Raw genomic sequence first — 21,927 nt, forward strand, 5'->3', positions numbered from 1 at the left:
TCACTAAGTGAGGATTCAAGTCCTGCAGACACTCTCACTAATGCTAAGTTTTCTATGCAAGCCAAATATATTTTGAAACTAGTAAATGATTGTTGGAAAAAGTTTCAAAATATAGCATATTTGTAAAAGTTTTTCGTGATTTATTGTTTCCCATCAAAAGTGCTTTGAAAATGATTAGTCCCATATTTAAGAGGGATAGATTTTTCTGTTGGTTTAAATAGAGTGTTTGTTCTCTGTTCTTTACTTTGGCAATCCTTGTGTGTTAGGGTGACTTGCGGACGTTGTTGCGCTTCACATAGGAATAGATGCGTGTGTGCACAAGGGCACTTAAGGCACAATATGAAATTTTGATGGCACACTTTGCACTTCGCATGCGCCCGCTTTAACCAAACCATTTTCGGTCACCAATTGTTCCAACATATACAATATGCATAATATATATTTTTTATTAAGCACTAGCTTAAATGAGCTGAATCAGGTTAAACTAACCATAGTTAGGGATGACAGTGGACAGAGATAACACGGAATCGGTCCGAACCTGCCTCATTGGAGCAGGAATGGAGGTGAAAATAAAAATCCAGATGGACTTACGCTTTTCCCTGCCCCCACCTTGCCTCATTCTCGAATTCCGTTAGTAAAATGATTAAAATATTATTAGTTATTTAATAAAATTACATATAACTTATATATATTCCTAATAATAAACGAGGATGAGATAAAAAACGAAAATGAGAATGGGGACGAAGACGAGGATTGTAAATTTGAGACGCGATAGGGGTGGAGGTCCAAAGTCCCCCATCACAGGGATGGACTGGGGATGAAGGTCGCTATTTTGAGACGGAACGGTGATGAAGACCTTGTCCCCTTCACCCGCACCCGTCCACTACCGTCCCTAGCCATAGTGGCTGTTCAAACCGGCTCGTTTATGAGTCTGAGCTCACTTAATGAACGGGCGAACACGGATCGGTCATAGACCGAGCCGATCCCGATTTGAGCTAGGGCTGATCCGACTCGTTGTGCTGGCCCGTCTATTTTGCAAATCGGCTATAAGGCGGGGATCAATTTGCAAAAAATCCTTTCTTTTTAATTTGCGTTTCCTCTTCTCTTTCTCCCTCTTTCCTTTCACCGGTGGCTGCTGAAGGGCTTTGCTTCTCTTGTAAGTCCTTTTTTTTCTCCCTTTATATGTGTCCAGTCATTTTAAGTATGCGTGAATTACGGGAAAAACATTATGCATATTAATATTTCTTCCTTCTCAAATGCTTATGTGCACAACCTGCATTAAATGAAAGTTGGTCGGTGTGCTTACAAAGTTTCTCATGGAGGGGCTTTAGGTGCACCCGCTCAGCTTATCCACAGAAAGTAGCATAAGTGGAGAAATTGCAATAGGGTATGGGAGTTACTTCTAGTCTCAAGGATTTCATTCATGCTGGTTTCATTTTTAGGTCATTTGATTTGTTTGCTAATCATTAGGTCCATTTGTGATATTTCAGTAGGATTCGTGCTTGGTTTGGGGGATGCCCTGTAGGTTCAGATTATTGCCCCGTCTCTCTCTTTAACTTGATAAGATTTGTATTGACCAAACAATTTCATGAGTTGGGTAAGTTCAAGTATGTGAAGATATTGAGTTTATCCCTTAGATCTTTGTTCTTATGTCTGAATTCACTCAATTTCATTTGAGTTTAGTCATGCTTGCGGTTGGATTCAACTAGATTTTCATTTCATGATTTCCTTTTTTTTTTCATTTTCTTTTTTCTTAGCTGTGATGACAAAAGCGTGAGGTTAACTTTAGTTATTGGCCAAAAAAAAAAAAACTAGATGCTGCGAAGGTGGAGCAGAAACTGTTCTGACACTGAGATTTCTCTGTTTGGCCAGTGGTATTTTCAGCAGACACTTCATTGTTGTAGCTTCTTCTTTGATGACCCTACCTAAGGGCTAAGGGACAGTTTTGATGAAAGAAACAATGTTATAAACTTTGGATTGAAAACAAATAGGAGCACGATTAAAAATTGAATAACTTATTTAAAACCATTGAAACTGCGAATGGAATGTTAAAGCAAAAATTGATGGAATGGTCACCCTGGTTCACCAGAAAAAACACACTGCAAATGTGACCCTTAAAAGTTGTAATTAAGCATTTGAGGTTGGATACAACAATGAGGTATGAATATTCCTCTAGAGCACTACAGTTTTTCTGTGAATGATGCATTCTTCAACTATTGTTAGGCGACCTGATCCCTTTTTCTTGCCCTTGTGCATCAATTCTATTGATTGTGTCCTTGTATCCACTAAAACAGGTTGGGGGAAATAGATGAGGTCTTGTTACATTGTCGATCATCTGCAGTGTATGTATTTTTGGCTCCTCTCGAATACTATCGGTCAGGTTTCCGCTTGAAACTATAATATCTTCTTTTGACTGGTCCCAGGTCAATGCCAACAATGCACGATGTCTAGGAGTAAACAATTCATAAGACACAAAATACGGAGGAATAGGAACTCTAGAGCTTTTACTTATCTGAGTAGAAGATGGATGATAGGAAGACAAATTAGATGGAACATCTAAGACCGAGTGATCAAGTTCGGTTGATGAATGAAATCTTAACAATGCTGAATCAGATTTAAGAGAGGAAGAGTTTGAGAAGCAAACCAAGAAAGAAGATGAAGAGTAACTTCATTGAGTAGCTATTAGGGTTACAACAAGATAAAAAAGGGGTGTCGACCCCCATAGAGCCCACTACAAGACAAAACAAGATAGTGGAGTAGTGAGATATAAGTTAGTTTAGAGTAATACCATATACTAGAATGTATGTACAAAATGATACAAAAAAGGGTATTACACACAAATAAAACTATGACATTTCCTCAACACTTCCTCTCAAGCTTGACGTGACGAGAATACAATTAACCTAAGCTTGAACAAGAATGATTGGAAAGCCTTAAAGGGTAAATTTTTTGTAAAATAATCAACTATCTGGCTCTGAGTTCCAATGTATGCCAATGCTATAACTCCATCACGAGTAAAGTGACAATCTATCTCAATGTGCTTAGTCCTCTCATGAAATTCTAGATTTTTGGCGATATGGATAGCATTCTGCGGTGTTTATGTTTACTCTCATGTCCTGCAATAACCTCAACCAAATGATTTCTACAATCACTTGAGCTATTGCACGATATTCTGCCTCAGTAGTGGACAAAGCAATTCTTTATTACTTCTTGCTCTTCTATGATATTAACGATTCTCTTAAAAACACAGAGAACCCTAAGGTAGAATGCCTATCCTTAGAAGCTCCCCCAAAATCTGCATCAGAATATGCATTCAATTCCAATGATGGTGTAGCATAATAGAACAATTCATAATGTATGGTACACATAACATATCTAATAATACTCATAATTGCTGCCAAATGAGATGATTTAGGGGCACTCATAAACTGACCTACCATATGAACTGCAAACATAATATCTGGCCGTGAAATGGTCAAGTAAATCAAACTCCCAATTAACTGCCTATAAACTGTAGGGTCAGGTCACTGAGAAGTTCACGACTCGTATGCTTTAATTTGCAGTTAGCTTCTATAGGAGTATTCACTTGCTTTGTATCATTTGCAAGTCTTGCCTTCCCAATCAATTTTGTTGAATATTTGTGCGAAGTCAACAAAAATTCTCGTTTGGAGTATAAAATTTCAAGACTCAGAAAATATTTCAATTTTCCTAAATCTTTTATTTCAAAGTTTTGGGTTAACTGCATCTTTACTCTGGCAATCATTGCCCTATCATCTCTAACAATAATCATATCATCTACATAAAACAAAAGAAGACACCGACCTTTAGCAGAAGATGTCACAAACATGGCTGGCTCATGATAACTTTGTCTGAATCCCAACCTCATCATTGTAACACTGAATTTCTCAAACCAAGCTCTTAGAGCTTGTTTCAACCCATACAATGTTTTTTTCCCTCTATACACCCTGACTTCCTTATCAACAATTCCTTGAGGTAGCTCCATATACACTTCTTCCTCCAAGTCCCCATTTAGAAAGATAGTCTTCACATTCATCTGCTATAGTTCACATCCTCTTGCTGCAACCACAACTAGCAGGGTCCTAATAGTAGTCATATGGGTCATTGTGCAAAGGTTTCAGAAAAGTCTATCCCACTGCTAATTATATCCCTTTGCTACAATACGAACCTTATATATCTTTCAAGAGACCCATCTGCTTTAGTTTTGATCTTATACACCCACCTACAACCAACTACATTTTTGCCTTGAGGCAGTTCAACCAACTCCCATGCTTTCATTCTCTCCAAAGCTTCGAACTCCTTTGCCATTGCCTTTTACCACTCTGGATCTGATGCAGCCTCAACATAGGATTTTGGTTCACTATAGGACTAAATCATAGCTAGAAGTGCTTAATGAGTAGAAAAAAAAGAATCATAGAAAACAAATCTAGGGGGAGGAACAGAGGGTCTAGGACTACTATGCACCCGAGGATCAAGAGGGGACAATGGTGTTGACTCGTGAGGATCAACTTGGAGGACATCGGGACTTGTCTCAATCAAGGGCTCTTCTCCTTAATCACGCTGCTCCAAAAAGGACTATACAGGATCCTGTAATGATCTTCTGCTCTATGTGATACATTCCTTGTCATTCCTTCTATCAGAAGTCTGTGCCAAAGGCACCAAAAAGAATAAAGTAAACTCCATAGTCTTCTTTGACTCATTTTGATTGTACAATTACACATGTTCTCAAAATTCTACATGATGTGATGTCCACACTTTCCTACTTACGGGATCAAAACATTTATATCCTTTTTGTCCTTCAGGATATCCTATAAAACAACACTCTACTGCCTTAGGGGACAACTTATCTCTGAATTGCTGAGAAACTAGAAGTCTAGAACAAAACATGTAATTCTAAATACCCTTAGCATGTCATAATCTGGTTCTTTTCCAAGCAGTCTCTTACGGGGAGAGATCTTCCCAATTACCTTGGAAGGCATTTGATTTATCAAATATGCAACTGTGCTTACCAAGGTTGTATGTATCATATCGTAACCCGTATCGGTCAAGCCCATACACCGTATCGTATCATAAATTTTAATATATATATATATATTTAAATAAAAAATTAAGAAAATAAGAAAAATTTAGCAAAAATCAACACATGAGACAATAATGAATTGCATAAAATACAACCATAAAATCACATGTGAAGCATTTATGTCTCTATAAGCCGCATAAGACTGTCACGAAATGGTGTGGATTCCAATGCACTCTAAGATGATCTCCAAGATTCAAAAACATTATACAAAACTTAAGAATTGAAATACACATATCAAAATATAAAAAGATAATTTTATTGATAAAGGACATTAAAAGAAATACAAAAATAAAATTACATTCAAGCCTCACTGCAATACACTCAACGAAAAATACTGAAAAACTGATGCAGTCCACGTTGGAGGAGAGGAGAAAAAAATGGCCCACTGTGAATCGGTGGGACTGATCTTCTTTATTAAACTCAGAAATGCTTCAATAAACGATAGGAAAATGCAATAACAGGGGAGGAAGTAAAGAAAAAAAAACAGTAAACAAGTAAATGAACAGGAAACTGCTGGAAGGAAAAGACGGCTGGAGCTTTTCAGTAATCTCTGCTTCACGCAACCCTAGGCAGGGCCTTTTAAAGGTTGTTTACTGGACCGGGTCGTGGGTCCAGATCTGGATCCGACCCACGATCCGGGTCAGTCTCTCTTTGCAGCTGGTTCTGGGGCGTGCGAGCTCCACCACGCCTGACGTAGGTGCGCAGGGGTACCGCCCTGCGTCGTGGCTCCGTCCCTGCAAGTGAGTCATATGCGCGAAGTCCTTCATCTGCCCTTTGTGGCAGATCGGGTGGCACGATGGACCCAATCGGGTCCTGCCCTGCATCATTCTCCCCTGGTTGGGAAGAAGTCAGCTCTGTCGACTTGTTGTTGCCACAATAAGCATATAGATCAGCCACATTGAAAATAGGGGAAATATGCCAATCATCGGGCAGCTCAAGGAGGTAAGCATTCGAACCCAATCGCTGAAGGATCCTAAAAGGGCCATACTTCTTAGGACTTAATTTGCTATAGGTGCCTATAGGAAAACGCTCTGGACGCAGATACACCCAGACAAGTTGACCGACCTCGAAATGGACATCACGACGACCCTGATCTACAAAAGCTTTGTAGGTCTCATAGCTTTCAACAAGTTTGACCCGGACTTGTCTGTGAATGTCACGCATATACTCAACGGCATCAAAGGCATCCGGAGCTGAGAGATCTGACACAGGGGCTAGGTCAACGACATGGGTGGGAGACCGACCATACACTACTTGGAACGGAGATTTACCAGTAGAACGGTTAATGGAGTTGTTATAGGCGAACTCGGCTTAGGGCAATACGAGATCCCAAGTCTTGACATTTTCGCCCACTAGGCTCCGTAACAAATTTCCTAAGGTGCGGTTCACAACTTCGGTTTGGCCATCAGTCTGGGGATGATACGCACTACTGAACTGAAGCTTAGTTTTCAACAGGGCCCATAACGATTTCCAAAAGTGGCTCATAAAACGCGTGTCGCGATCGGAATTGATTGTGTGAGGTAGACCGTGGAAACGGGCAACATCCTTGAAATAATATGAGGCGACTAAAGAGGCATCGGTGGTGCGCTTGCACGGGACAAAGATAGCCATTTTGGAGAACCGGTCAACAACTACTAAAATTGAATCAAAACGACGTGGTGTGCGGGGAAGGCCCACGATAAAATCCATGGATACATGCTCCCACGGTCGTTCAGGTATGGGTAACGGGGTGTACAGACCACTATTCTGACGATGACCCTTGGACACTTGACACACATGACAGCCTTGGATGAACTTGACAACATCTTTGCGCATTTTGGGCCAAAAGTATCGTTCATCTAAGAGAGCGAACGTCTTATCATGCCCGAAATGCCCTGCTAATCCTCCTTCATGTAATTCAGAAATCAACTGAAGTCTAAGGGAGAAATTGGGCACACATAATTGGTTACCACGGAAGAGGTAACCATTATGAATACAAAAACGGGGGTCGAGGTTGCGATCTGAAGAAGTGCACCCTTCCCAGACTTTGTGAAAATCAGGGTCCGTAGGGTATAAATCTTTGCATTGCTCAAAACCAATGACCTGTACCGACATAGTCATCAGAAGGCTGTTCTTCTTACTAAGAGCGTCAGCCACCTTGTTCAGGGTACCCGATTGATGCCGAAGCGAAAAGGTGTACTCTTGCAAGAAGCTGACCCACTTGGCATGACGAGCACTAATGCCTCATGGTCCGTGTACAAGACAAATTCCTTATAAATGAGATAATGTCTCCAATAACGAAGGGCTTGTACAACGGCATAGAACTCAACATCGTAGGTGGAGTATTGGCACCTGGCCTGAGTCAGCTTCTCGCTAAAGAAGGCAATGGCACTACGATTCTGACTCAGGACGGCGCCAATCCCCACTTTAGAGGCATCACATTCAACCTCAAAGACTGCACTAAAATCTGGGAGGGCTAAAACAGGAGCACTGGTCATTTTGTCCTTGATGATCGTAAAGGCTTTGCTAGCCGCTGGTGTCCAATGAAAACTAGTACCTTTTAGGCACTCCGTGATAGAGGCTATAAGGGTACTAAAATTTCTCACGAAACGTCGGTAACAAGTGGCTAACCCGTGGAAACTACGGATCTCTCCTATAGTCTTTGGGGTAGGCCAATCGAGAATCGCGCGGACTTTAGCAGGGTCGGCCTTGACGCCATCAGATGACACAATAAACCCTAAGAACACGACACTGGATGTCATAAACTCACACTTCTTGGCATTGGCATACAAATTTTCCTTTCTCAAAATATCTAAGACTTGACGCAGGTGACTCAAATGCTCGGACAATGAGGAACTATAGATCAAAATGTCGTCAAAGTAGACAACAACAAACTTCCCAATACACGGACGCAAGACCTGGGTCATCATGTTCATAAAGGTACTTGGGGCATTAGACAACCCAAACGGCATGACTAACCATTCGTACAATCCATCACGCGTCTTGAATGCTGTTTTCCACTCGTCCCCTTCGCGTATACGAATCTGGTGATACCCGCTTTTTAGGTCTATTTTAGAGAAAATGGAGGCACCAGATAACATATCAAACATATCGTCCAAACGAGGAATGGGAAAACGGTATTTGACTGTGATGCGATTGATCACACGACTATCGACACACATGCGCATGGACCCATCTTTCTTAGGAGTAAGTAAGGCGGGAACGACACAAGGACTAACACTCTCGCGGATGAAACCCTTTTGCATCAATTGCTGAACCTGTCTTAATAACTCAGTATGCTCAGTGGGGTTCATGCGATATGCGGGAAGGTTGGGTAGACTCGACCCTGGCACAAAGTCAATGGCATGCTGAACTACCCTTGCCGAAGGTAATCCATCAGGTAATTCATCCGGCATAATGTCGCGGAACTCCTCTAGAAGAGGGGCAACGTCCGCGGGAATGGACACGGACGAACTCATCACTGGCTTTGCCACTAGGGCATAACAATAGCCATCTTCCTGGCAGTGGTCCAGGAAGAGCCGGTACGAGAGTCCTGCGATTCGGGGAACTCGCTCAGGTTTGTCTACAGTGGGGAAACCAGTCTCCCTGATGGGTAGAAGGACTATTCTATGGCCATTAAAGACAAAGGAGTAGGTGTTCTTGCGGCCATCGTGAGTTGTCTGGCGATCGAACTGCCAGGGACGTCCCAAGAGAATGTGACACGCGTGCATAGGGGCTACATCACACCACACCTCATCGTGGTAGTGTTCCCCCATGGAAAACCGGACTAGGCATCGCTGAGTGATGGGAACCTCATTTCCTTTCTTGAACCAGGCCATCTTGTAGGGTTGGGACAACTTTTCTGTGTTAAGTTTCAAGGTAGACACCACACTCTCAGACACCATGTTCTCACAAGCTCCAGTATCAATGATGACGTCACATGCGTTCCCTTCACAGTTGCACCGGGTCCTAAAAATGTTATTCCTTAGCCATTTCGATGGGGCCGATTCTCGGGGTGTGGTCAACACATGACGGATGGACAACAAACTTTCGACGTTGCCGTCGAACTCTATGACTCCCCTCTTATCATCAACCTCAACTAATGAATTATCATCACTATCACTCTCACTTGCGGACTCGACAATCCCTTCAACCAGATGGGTGTTCTTGCTCACGGTCGGACACTTGGACGCGACATGTCCTAATTCTTGACACCTAAAGCAACGAAGGGTCGACTCAGTAGGTTTGGCTTTGGACCGGGTGTGGAAAGCTGGACCGGACTGGTCAGGTTTGCCAAGGTCTGTTCTAGGTTTTGAATCACTAGGGGAGCTTGCTCCCCTGGTTGGGAAACTTGGCTTGGGTCGGCTGGTGGGCTCATTACGGGTAGTCCGATATTCCTGCCTCCGCTTCAGCTTGTCCTCGATGTTCATGGCATAACTGCTGGCTTGATCTAATGTTTCCACTGTGACACAACTAAAATCATCAGAGATAGCAGGGCAGAGACCCGAAATGTACCTCGTGACCTGCTGACGAGCTGTTTCCTCGATCTGCACACGCAGGGAAAGGCGATGGAACTCCGCAGTGTACTCTGCTACAGTTCGGGAACCTTGGCGCAGGGTCAGGTACTCCTTGTTGGCTCGCTCGGCGTGATCCGAAGGCACGAACTTTGACTGCATCAGTCTTTGCATTTCCTCCCACGACTGTACGCGCTCTAATCCCTGCCGCTCCCTTGATCGTTGTAGCTCCACCCACCATGTCTGTGCTAGGCCTCTCAATCGCGTAGAAGCTAACGAGACACGACGATGTTCAACAACTGTGTGATAATCGAAGAAGAACTGCACTGCATAAGACCAGTCGAAAAACTGCTCCGCGTCGAATCGCCCCGCAAACTCCGGAAGATCCAGTTTCACGCCATAAGTGGAGGAGTGGTCTGGTGCTCTCTGTTGTCGCGGCTCCACCATTCCGGCAGGATGCTCGTTCCAGAAAAGGTCGTCGTCCCAGGCTGCTTCATTGTTTGTAGGGCGGTATTGCTCGCCGGGATGTTGGTGCTGTCGAACTCTCCCTATGGGGGGTCGGTGGTCAGGGTGCGCCGGTTCTTGCTGACATTGCCTCGGTCTGGTTTGCCTGGGGGCGGGCACCATCTGCGGCCGGTATTGTGGTACTGGAATGACGGGAAGGCCAATGTAGGGGGGAGGGTTCGGGTGAGTTTCTGGTTCCTGGCGGGTAAAGTTGGTATAATATGGTTGTGGGTTAGGAGTATGGTGTTGGGCTGGAGGTTGAGTTGGGTTTTGGGTCAGGGTTGGGTAAACAGGTGGATTTGGGTTTGGGTATGGGTATGGGTAGGGTGTCTGGTGGTGATATGGATGGTTCGATTCGCCCGATGGGATATGGGTCAGGCCCGCTCCTACACTACTCGTCGGACCCAGATATGAGTGGGTTGGATCGATGTTCGAGTTGTGGGGATAAGAAGCTTGGTTTGAACTTGATCCCCGATCCATAGCATTATGGGTCTGGTTTTGACCCGGCTCAAATCCAAACTGGAGCTCCGTCCGGGTCCGATATGGGTTAGGGTCGGTCTGGGGTATATGTTGAGGGTCAGAACTAATGGGTTGGTTCTGGTTCGGGGCTGCCCGCGAACCGGAACCAACTAGGTAGGCTGGGTAAGGGGTGTCTAGACCCAAACCCGTTCCCTGAGACCTAATGGTTGGTCCCAGCGAAACAGGCCTGGGTCCTGTTGCATTACAAGCTGGATTGGGTCCTCTTGGATCTGGGCCCATCAACAAAGGTTCGCCAACTCCAGCTCGCAGGGATGCGGCTACGGAGCCTCCCCGTGTGGGGTCGGGGAAGAGATGCACGTCTCTCCCAAGCTGGGCTGATAGGACCGGGCCAGCAGCAGGGTCCAGCGTGACGCTGGGCCCCTGCCGACCCAGCTCACTCTGCGACACAGCCCGAGCGAGGCCCTGCCACGACCCTGGGCCCGCAGGTGGACCCAGCGCAACATTGGGGTCCTGCAGGCTCGGGTTGACCCTCAGCGCACTTGCTGTTGCGCCTGGCCACGCACCCTGGCCTGCAAGTGGACCCAGCGTACCGCTGGGGCCCTGCAGGCTCGGGTCCACCTGTGAAATAGGCGCAGTCACCCGTTGTCGGGAGTGGGGTGCTCTTACCAGGGCATCGTTGTTCGCCGGGATCCCCTGGTGCTGTCGAGAGATGTCCGGACCATACATGGATGCTGGAACTACTGGGTAGCCCGGACCATTCATGGAGGCTGAAACAGGCACATTCACTCGCCGTAGGGGTATCGGCTGGGATGATTCAGCCCCTTGGAGGTTCAGATTTGCAGACACGCCATCAGCGAAGTCTGCATCTGGTGCTGCGCACGGCCCCTTGCGCGACTCGAGTGCTGTCAAGCGATTATCCATCCCATCCAGCCTTTTCGATAGGCCTGCAACATCCCGAGTCACGCGCAACACATTCTCTTGTATTTTCGTCAACACCTCCATGACACGCAGCATGGGATCTTCGCTGCTCGCCTCCTCACGCACTTCGCCTTGTACCGGATCGGTTCCCTCCTCAAGAGCCATACCGCTGATGAAGGTGGAACGCCCGCTGCTCTGATACCACTTTGATGCAGTCCACGTTGGAGGAGAGGAGAAAAAAATGGCCCACTATGAATCAGTGGGACTGATCTTCTTTATTAAACTCAGAAATGCTTCAATAAACGATAGGAAAATGCAATAACAGGGGAGGAAGTAAAGAAAAAAAACAGTAAACAAGTAAATGAACAGGAAACTGCTGGAAGGAAAAGATGGCTGGAGCTTTTCAGTAATCTCTGCTTCACGCAACCCTAGGCAGGGCCTTTTAAAGGTTGTTTACTGGACCGGGTCGTGGGTCCAGATCTAGATCCGACCCACGATCCGGGTCAGTCTCTCTTTGCAGCTGGTTCTGGGGCGTGCGAGCTCCACCACGCCTGACGTAGGTGCGCAGGGGTACCTCCCTGCGTCGTGGCTCCGTCCCTGCAAGTGAGTCATATGCGCGAAGTCCTTCATCTGCCCTTTGTGGCAGATCGGGTGGCACGATGGACCCAATCGGGTCCTGCCCTGCATCAAAAACCCTAATACCACCTTGTGCAACACAGACATGTTAATCACTTTCCCATGTGAAAGTGATTCCACCTTCCAAACATGCAGTAAAAGTTATGATTTGCAAATGTTGATCTGTTGATCGCTTACTGTAAACATATCAACATGTGACATGGTAAACTAATTGATACCAAAAAACAAAGTCATGCTAAAGTTTCTGCATATGGTTGGGTTTTTATGTAAAGTTGATTTCTTGTGCTAATGGTCCTGTTTAGCTCTGGAGAACAATGGGTAAAGCTGGCAAGCTTTCTAACCATCTACATGTGCCAGGCAGTTCCATTTGTCCTTATATTTCTAACTATTAGAAAATAAAGGAGTTAAAATCAGGTTAGAGGACCTCTTACAGGATGAAGCCAATAGTTCCTTCCCTTTAGAAGAGTTTGTTTGCATATTATTTTTGTAATCAGATGGGGAATGTCTTACAAACTAGGGATTTCATTCCTTCCAGATTTGCTTGCTTTTTTGTGTGTTTTCTTAATGTTTCATCTTGCTTACATCGCTTTTCTCACTATTTCTGAACAGGTGGCTTTACATTTGCACATTAACATTTTCCTATCATTTCTTTCCATTTGGTATTACACTTTTGCTAGATTGTTATTTTTGTAACTATATGAAAAATGTAATTCCCTACCAAAGTAGGAAATTGATCATTCATGTAACTCTCTTCTTACTATTTCTGAAAGTGGCAGACATGGAGAATATTGGTTCTTGCCCATCATTTGCTTCAGGCCAAAAACTTGCAAAGGGATAGCAGTTTGGTGGCACTGAAGTACTGTTCTCTTTCATATTTAGGTCATCTACAGTACGAAGGAAGATGCTAGGGAAGGAAATGAATGTTGTTTGTAATCTTGAAAAGGGAAATTCTGTAAGGGCTACCAAGCACCGTAGGCTCTTTGAATCAATTTAGTGAATCATTTTCCTAACTAGTGATCACCTCACCACCAAGAAAACGACTGCTCACCAAATGAGTGTTGATGTCGCAATTCACAGTGGTGGTTGCCACTGTAAACGCATCCGGTGGCAAGTTGAAGCTCCTCGACACGTCATTGCATGGAAATGCAACTGTTCTGACTGTTCCATGCGAGGCAATATTCATTTCATTGTTCCAGCATCAAAGTTCAAGCTGCTCGATGAGTCTTGTAAGCAGTGGCTAACCACTTACACCTTTGGCAGCCATACAGCAAAGCATACATTCTGTAAAGTTTGCGGCATCACTTCATTTTACATCCCAAGGTCCAACCCAGATGGCATTGCTGTAACAGTCAACTGTGTTGATCCAGGTACACTGTACCATGTTGAAATCAGACATTTTGCTGGTAGGAACTGGGAGGCTTCTTATGAAGCAACGTCCATAAGTTCGTGTTCAAAATCAGAGTGAAAAAAATCTGTTTTGATATGGTTGTGTAGCCAGTGGTTTCAAAGCAAAAACCTGAGTTCTGGTGTTATTGAATTTGGTTTTGAAAGCTGCAGGTGGTGGATTATGTTGCCCTTCAAGTTGGGTTTCCTTGCTGTCCTTGAGCGATGAGTTAGATAAATAAGATTTAGCCCTTTCTAACTTTCAAATGGTAGACAAGCATAAATGTAATATCATGTGTTTTTTCATAGTTTTAAATTATGAAATTCTTAAATTTTAGCCAAGTGTTTTATAAAGTTGATAAAAACATAGAAAATATCCTTAATTATAGGCAACGTTAGCTGGGTTTGGGCATGGCTCAGGCCCACTGATAAGTCCAAAACGATGTGAATAATATTTGATAAAACCAATTTTTAACTTTTAAAATTAAGCAAAATTCAGGTTAAATTTAGGTAAAATTTGAAGATGAAAATTAGGTAATTATATCATTAGATGTGTTTCATAATTTTAAGAATATTGATATTTTATTTTTTTGAAATCGGGTTACTGTTGGCTTGAAAATCATATTTTTTAAAAATGACCCGTTTTTATTTTTATTATTTTTTAGATTGGATTGGATCGGATTTATTTGATCTAAGTTAATATGAATTTGGATCTAATTCAAGACTCATGATAAATAGGATCTAGTCCAGGTTGGGATTCATATGGATTTGGATCTTGGATTCGAAATTCAAGTTTAACCAATTTAAAATTTTAAATTCAGTCTAAAGGTTAAATTAAGTAAGAATTTCACGTTGAGAGGACTTTCAGAGGGGGAAGACATCCTCTAGAATATTTTTAAAATTTATTATTTAATAATAAATATATTAATTAATGAATTTTATTTATCTAGATAAGATGGAGTTTTATATTTGGTAGAACTTTACCTAGTAAGGGGTTCTAGATGAGGCGTCACCCTCTAGATAGATCTTAAAATTGGTTTATATATATATATATATATATATAAAATCTAGAAAGTTTATTTAAGGGTTAGATCTTTTTCTCTCTCTAGAATCTATATTCTAGAGAGAGAGAGAGGGAGAAAGAGGGAGTGAGTAAAACTATAACGACCTAAATTCATTCTCATGAAAAGTGATTTTTTTTTAAACAATTGCGAAAACCAAAACCCAAGGATCCAGGTTTTTAAAGACTTAACTTTCAAACCACAAGTGATCTTTACATTGAATCAACCAATCAAATAGCTAACTTTATTAATCAATAAATCAATGTCTTAGAACAGAATTAAATTAAAGTGTAAAATCATAGAGCCACACTGTCTAGAAATAACAGAAGTCACGCGATCTCGCAGGCTTTCTGTGACAGTCATCTCCATCACTGAGCTTCAGGTCCTAAGAAAAACATTAAAAATACTGGGTAAGAATCAAAGATTCTTTGTATGAATTCTTTTAAAAATTCAAATAGATAAGAAATGAGAATAAATTAAATTCATGCAAAATATTCAAAGGAATATAAGAATAACAATCTCATAATTCGTTTGTCATTCAAGCATTTAAAAACAAATATCATGCAATAACAATTTCTCATATGAAACATAACAAGTAAGAATGCATGAACTAATGCAGAACAATAAGAATGTATGATTCAATGTATATGCATGAATAAATTATTAAATTATTATTAGAGTTCTCTTTTGCATGCATGTCTCTATTAAATGCACATAAGTTTAGTTCAACTGTTCATTAAACCCGTGAATACTCAAAATGAGCACAACAATTCTCGATGTCCAAGATGAGTTCTCAGTTATAGCTTAACACATAATTTATATTTTATTATTGGGTTCAATACTTGTTCTTTGATTTATATCAGAAATCAACATCATCCATCGAAATAATAGAAATCAACATCTAATGTTGAGACACTAGAGAAATCAACATTCACTGATGTCACTTTCTTGGTATACCAATAACAACAGTTGTATCACAATACCACCTTAAGTAAAGTTGCTAAAAACTCTCTAAAATCGTGGTCCAGAGACGAACCACCATATTGGATTCAGGAGCACAAGCACACACAGAGTTTTAGTATCCTCATATTTTTCCAAAATTGCCATTCAGAATTCCCACACTGTGGAAGAGACATGTAGGAAGAAAATTAATTACACTATTTATCTCTTTTATTTTTTTAACAAAAGTTAAGTTTTTTACACAAAAAATGTTTTGCAAATCAATATGCAAAACCCAACACGAGACCTGACCCGTTATAATTTAACAGTGCAATTAAATTAGAAATTCAATAATTTCAAGAATGAATTTTGCAATGCATAAACACTAATCTTGGATCTACATATACTCTTGACCCACATGGCCTACAATGGTTCACATCTAACTACCAATGCATTTTATGCAAAATTCTTAGTGAGCATGCACACGCCGTCATTAAAACATGTCCACAATGCACATTCATTCACACACAATACGAATCTATATATAAAATAAATTGCATATGCATACGAACAAATGCTTGCAACATGCATTTTTCTTTCATGATCCATCTTATATATAACATCCAAACATGCATATAATCATGTTAATGCAACATCAAAATAACTTCAGAAATTACGTGTTAACGATATGCACATTTATGTCAACATGATATTTAGTTGCATGAGCATATATAGCCAATCTAAATATAGAGTAGGACACATAATTCTGCAGCCCATGTGCATGTGACCTGGAGCATAGTAGAAATATGAAATCTGGTTCACGTGCAAAAAGTTGTTTACATAAAAGTCTCTCTCGTGTTTTCATTAAAAAAAAATTAAAGTAAATATTCAACAATCACTGCAAACCTGGGAGATCTAAAAATTTTCAAAAGAAAATGCACATGTATAAACCAGCACCCCCCACGTATCCCATGTGTGTCCGTGTAATTGAACTGTAACACCCATTTACAAAAAGAATAGGCTAAGGGTGTAAAACTCAATTAAAAAGTTATTTTTTTCATATATAACATTTGTGCTTGCGCATACTGATTACCTACTCATGAGAAAATCATAACCCATGTGAATGAGGTGCATGATTTCGAGCATAACGACCAATAGGATCAGCCCATACACCGGCTAGTAAAACAGATGGTAAAACATGATTTCCAATTGCCGACTGTTAGCTGGTCATAACAAAACAATCATGGACAGATCTGAACCAGATCTGTCCACCCTAATGTGAGTCGGCAGCTCGATCATTTGCTGCATTACCAGCACAACAACATGTTAACATCATGCTGTGTGTTGGTTGGTAACATGATGTCAGCAACATATTGCTTCTATAGAAATTTGCAGCAACACGCTGTTGACACTAGTGGATATTCATAACAAGTTTTGCATCTTGATGCTACTAAAAACAATATTTCCTTTTTACCAATCGGGTGTCGATATTAGACTGGTTTTGACAGTCTATCACTGTCCAACAAAAGACGTTGATATAACATAAACATGTCAGCTTCAAACAACACTTTATCATGAACATAGATAGTGCTGAAAAAAAATAAATCTGCTGAACAATATTAAAAACACATTCAATATGACCGTTCTTAAAAATACATTCAATATGACAACTCTTAAAAATAAGCACAGGTTGATGAAAGTTTTGCAAACATAATTATTTCTAGAAATCGTTTTTTAACAGTCATAGATTTTCTGCACATATCTAAACATAGTTTGATGATAGTTTGCAAACATAGTTAGTTTCAGAAATCGTATTTAACAGTCATTGGTTAAGAAACCGTAATTTGATGATGTCAGCACTATGTTATTAATGGGTTCACGTCTAGTAACAGAAAATACATGAAAGGAACCTATGAAGAATAATGAGAAGATAACTTTAATGCAAAAGAAATAACAATATAAAGGAAAGCTTTAAAAACAAAGAAAACTTGAGAGGAAAGAAAAGAAATGGTAACGTTAATTCAGATATGATAAAACAGAACCATAGAGTAATGATTTAGATCTAAACACACATCTGATAAAAAAAACTAAAGAATATACTCGGATCTAAAAAAAACATAAAACATAAAGTAACATTTAGATCTCAACACATATCTGATAAAAACCAGAGAACACCAAGGTAAAAATCGAATAAGATAGGACAATCATGTATTTTTGCTATATATACACAAGAAATCAGAAAATCGACATGTTTATTCTTGGGTTCTCATCAAATTTGATCTTGAAATAGACTATACATGATCAATACATGAATTCAAGAGATCGACAAGCATAAATCAAGTTTTTGGTACATAATGAAAATCGTTATAAAAGAGTAAATATGCACATATATATATATATATATATATATATATATATATATATATATATTCAAAATTGTGTATTTTTATATATACATATACATAAAATTAGATCTCTTTTTTTTCTACTAAAATATTACATAAACTTGATCTAGGCTATTTCTTCCCATTCGAATCAATAGAGGAACCCGTACTTTCAATCAGAGATAGAAAAAGAGCAAAAAAACTTCGTTGGATGATCGAAACAAAAAGAGATCCTCCTCTCCTTCTTTCCCTTTCCTCACTTCTCTCTTTCTTTATTTTCTTTCTTTCCCTCTCTCTCCCTAGAAAATGAAATCTAGAGAGAGGGGAGAGTTAGACCCTTTTATAAAATTTTTTTGGTCTTCTAGAGAGAAGGTGACGTCCCTTCTAGTTTCTTCTATAAAGGATAGAATTCTACCAAATGTGGATTTTCCCCTTATTCAGGTAATCAAAATTTATAATTTATTAATTGATATAATTTATTAATTATTTAATTATTAAATAATAAAATTTTAAGAATGTTCCAGAGGGTATCTCACCCCTCTGAGAGTCTTCTTAACATGAAATTTACTCAATTTAACCTTTTATATTGAATTTAAAACTTTAAATTGGTTGGACTTGGATTTTGAATATGGATCTAGATCTAAGATTTAAATTCATATCCAATATCCATATAAATCTTTTGGCCAACTTTGTCACCATTTTTTTGCATTGTCTGATAAGCCATGGTGATTTGCCAACTATCTTTGACATCCCTACTGCACCATGAGTATAGAATTTTCGGTTTCCAGTCAACCAACAAACTATTTGACAAACCCGAGTGAAGTGGTGCATTTGATTCCAGATGAATCCGGGTTTTAGTGGGTAGGTTTGACATATTTTTTAGTGACTAGGTTTTTGTTCATATATATATAGAGAGAGATGCTACGACACATACTATAAAGCATGTTTGTAAGTTGTATCTTCTCAATTAAACCTTATGGATGTACTCAACATAGTTTATTTGATAATAATCGTGCTTTGAATCAAGTTTTTTGGACATAAAACTAGAATTTTTTAAGTCAACTCTTGAAGCTTTCAATTCCAACACATGGGTGAATTTTTATAAGGTTAAAAAAATCAATGGTCCGAAATCCTTGTAAATTGTTTAGGCTCCAAATATCATTTTTTTCATCAAAAACACATGATCTAAGTGTGAATTCCTCTAAATCAACCATGCATGACACATTTATGAGGCCAGAACTATAAAAAAAACATAGAAAGGTTAGAAAAACTCATTTGGCACATATCATTTTGCACCTAATGTGTGAGTAATTACCAATTTCTCTCTCTCTCTCTCTCTCTCTATATATATATATATATATATAGGAAAACTAAAGCAAAATATATAAACTAGTATGAACCGAGATTTTTAGAGTTTTTGCAAATCTAACTTTGCAGATGCATTCACCATAGTCCATTTGCTTGAAATCGACTATTGAATCATCGTAATCCAATCAAGAAATATGATTTTGTATGCCTGAATATTTATGAAAAATTTGAGTCATTGATTTTTAAGCCTTAAAAGATCTTAACAAACCTACCCACTAAGAAACATTTGATCAGATTTCTGATTTTTTTTAAAAATTTTGACCTTACATATGTGCTCAGCATGATTGATTTACTAGAAATTGACACTTGGATAATGAAAAATTTGTATTTGGAGAATAAAAAATTTATGAAAATTTACATTGCAGCTGAAGGTGACAGAAAAGGTTGCCTTCTTCTTTTATGGAGGAAATCCACCCCCTCATTTTCCTCCATGAGCGATATGAGACTAAAAAGTTTGCTCCCATATGTATTAATGTGCGTATTTTCCTACACTTTGTGTTAAAGTGGACTTATTTGCTTTTGTTATAGGTGTTCCTAGTTCAAAACTTACTTCTTTTTTCTCATCGTTGCTTTCTCTTATATATATATATAAAACTTTTAATCAAAGCATAATACAAAATTGGCTTGAGAAGCAAGGGACCGGAGTTTGCTTAACTCCATGTTATAGGTGACCAATATGTTCCTTTTACTTTTCTTTCAATGCAAGACAGAGGATTTTTGCTTTACTCCTTTCTCTTCATCCATGGTGTTGCTTTAGAGTGATAGGATTTGGGGAACATGTAGTTGTTGGTTGTCAATTAATATTCCAATGTCGTTACTTTTAAAAGGCAAGATTCAATAATAAATTGTCCGATGTAAATCCAAATCCAACTCCAAATTAGATTAGCCCAGATCCAATTATGTTGGATTTGTGATGCTTACATCCAAGTTTTTCTTAGAAACATTCTCTCTCTCTCTCTCAATTCTAATATGTGGATAGGTTTCTATAAGCTACAATTTTCATAAATATTCAAGTAGAAAGAATCACATTTTTTTTCATTGTCGTTTTCTAATAAGTCAATCATGCTACAAGGTCAGCTTTGTGAAAACACCCTAAAAACTTCATTTGCTCACAATAAGATCTTAAATTTGGTAGGCACCTAATGTGTTCCTGTGACCCTGGGTTAGGTAGGCTAGGTTAAGTTTAATGTCAAGTCAAAAAGTCAATTCAATTGACAGGATAGGCGGGTTCTGATAGGGTTTGATAAAAAATGTGGTACTTTCAAATGTTGTGACAGAAAAATTCCAAAAATTAGGGAATGATTATAAACACTTAAGGAATGAACGTGTCAAATTTCAGGATCACGGGATTTGTATTTTAAAAATCAAACAAGTTGCAAGTCGAGAATAGATTTTCTATAGGCTTCATTGGGTTTATTTAAAACAAACCCATATTTTAAAATTAATATCTCCATGCAGAGATATGATACATTTTTTATTTTAAGAAGGTCTGATATATATATATCCTAAGGGTGTTTTGATCAAAGTTTTATACCCAAATGACTAGCGGTTTGGGTTGGGTGACTTATTCAAGTTTGACAAAAATTCAGCATCGTCAGCAAACAAATTCTGGATAGGTTGAGATTTAGGAGAGGTTAACGCTTGAGAGGGAGCTTAGAAAAAGGGTTATAATAACACATACATTTTAGGGTGAGTGTTTTAAGGTTGGGGAAGGGTTTGGTCCATCCAAGGTTGTCTAGGGTTCCTCGTACAAGATTGGGTAGGGTCGGTTCCTCCACAATATTGATGCAGTCCACATGAACACCAAGTAAAAGTTGTCCTACTTGGTACTTAGGTAAATCCAGACCCAAGCAAGTTATGAATCACCTTAAGCTGGTGAAGAGATGATCCCTTAGAGAATGGTGAACGTGTCAAGGGGTAAGGACTCACCGGAGTAAAGTAGGAGAGAGAGAGAGAGACTTCCACAAGAGGGGGATGCTAACTAGAGAGAGAGACATTTTTTAGAGAAAGAGTTCAAATTTCAATTTTCATATATCATATCATAATAATATATAATGAGCCCCTTATATAGGCTAAGGAGGCTACACAATCTATAAGGCATATTAATTTAGAAAAACTTAAAAATAAATAACCATACTCAGATGGAACCTCCCTTGACTCATTCAATATAGAGCCCCTTCCAAGGTCTATATAAAGAAGGGAACCCAAAGGGCTGCATGGTTCCATGGAGAAGACCTTTAAGAGGGCTACACAGTTCACCAGGTCCATTAACCATGATTGGGGCATCCAAGGGGTGAGGTCCTGTGAACACCCCAAATTTTTCAAAGTTTTGTAAAAATGACCCTTTTGCCCCTAACCCCGTTTTCTGAGAAAATCAAGTCATTTCTTCAGATTCTCTGAATTAAAATCCATATTGATATATTCAAAATCAATTCCGGATCCGAATCCAGTGCTTTAAGTCCATATTTCTTCAAAATCCGGATCCAAATGTATTTTCTGAAGAAATTTTCTCAAAATAGCTTTTAAATTCTCAGAAAAATTCCCTTTTGTAAATATTTTTGCAAAAACACAAAAAATTAGTTTTAACCTTTGTTTTCTCACAAACTTTAGGATTTTATTCTAAAAATACAAAAAAATTGAAAAATAAAACAAAAACAAAAAAA

At 39.6% G+C, this 21,927-nt stretch overlaps 1 protein-coding gene across 3 annotated transcripts; it reads left to right on the forward strand.

Annotated features, from left to right (window-relative positions):
* The first annotated feature begins 1,118 nt into the window (after window positions 1–1,118).
* LOC149847003 (carbon-sulfur lyase) lies at window positions 1,119–13,710 on the forward strand. Of its 3 annotated transcripts, XM_089998250.1 has the most exons (3): window positions 1,339–1,387; window positions 1,491–1,597; window positions 12,739–13,710. In XM_089998250.1, exon 3 carries the CDS (start codon window positions 13,181–13,183, stop codon window positions 13,592–13,594), a length of 414 nt encoding a protein of 137 aa, XP_089854376.1. In that variant the 5' UTR covers window positions 1,339–1,387; window positions 1,491–1,597; window positions 12,739–13,180; the 3' UTR covers window positions 13,595–13,710. The 3 variants fall into 3 exon arrangements, with proteins under 3 accessions (XP_089854377.1, XP_089854378.1, XP_089854376.1); XM_089998251.1 differs by lacking the exons at window positions 1,339–1,387; window positions 1,491–1,597 and adding an exon at window positions 1,119–1,156 and having other exon boundaries at window positions 12,906–13,710; XM_089998252.1 differs by lacking the exon at window positions 1,491–1,597 and having other exon boundaries at window positions 1,320–1,387; window positions 12,906–13,710.
* Window positions 13,711–21,927: the final 8,217 nt, after the last annotated feature.

This window comes from Nuphar pumila, chromosome 2 (genome assembly GCF_984573655.1).
Source record: "Nuphar pumila chromosome 2, dmNupPumi1.hap1.1, whole genome shotgun sequence".
Classification (NCBI taxonomy): domain Eukaryota; kingdom Viridiplantae; phylum Streptophyta; class Magnoliopsida; order Nymphaeales; family Nymphaeaceae; genus Nuphar; species Nuphar pumila.

Excerpts from the sequence above, each read along its gene's own strand:
- LOC149847003 (XM_089998251.1), top strand. The coding sequence starts at position 13,181 with ATGAGTGTTGATGTCGCAATTCACAGTGGTGGTTGCCACTGTAAACGC.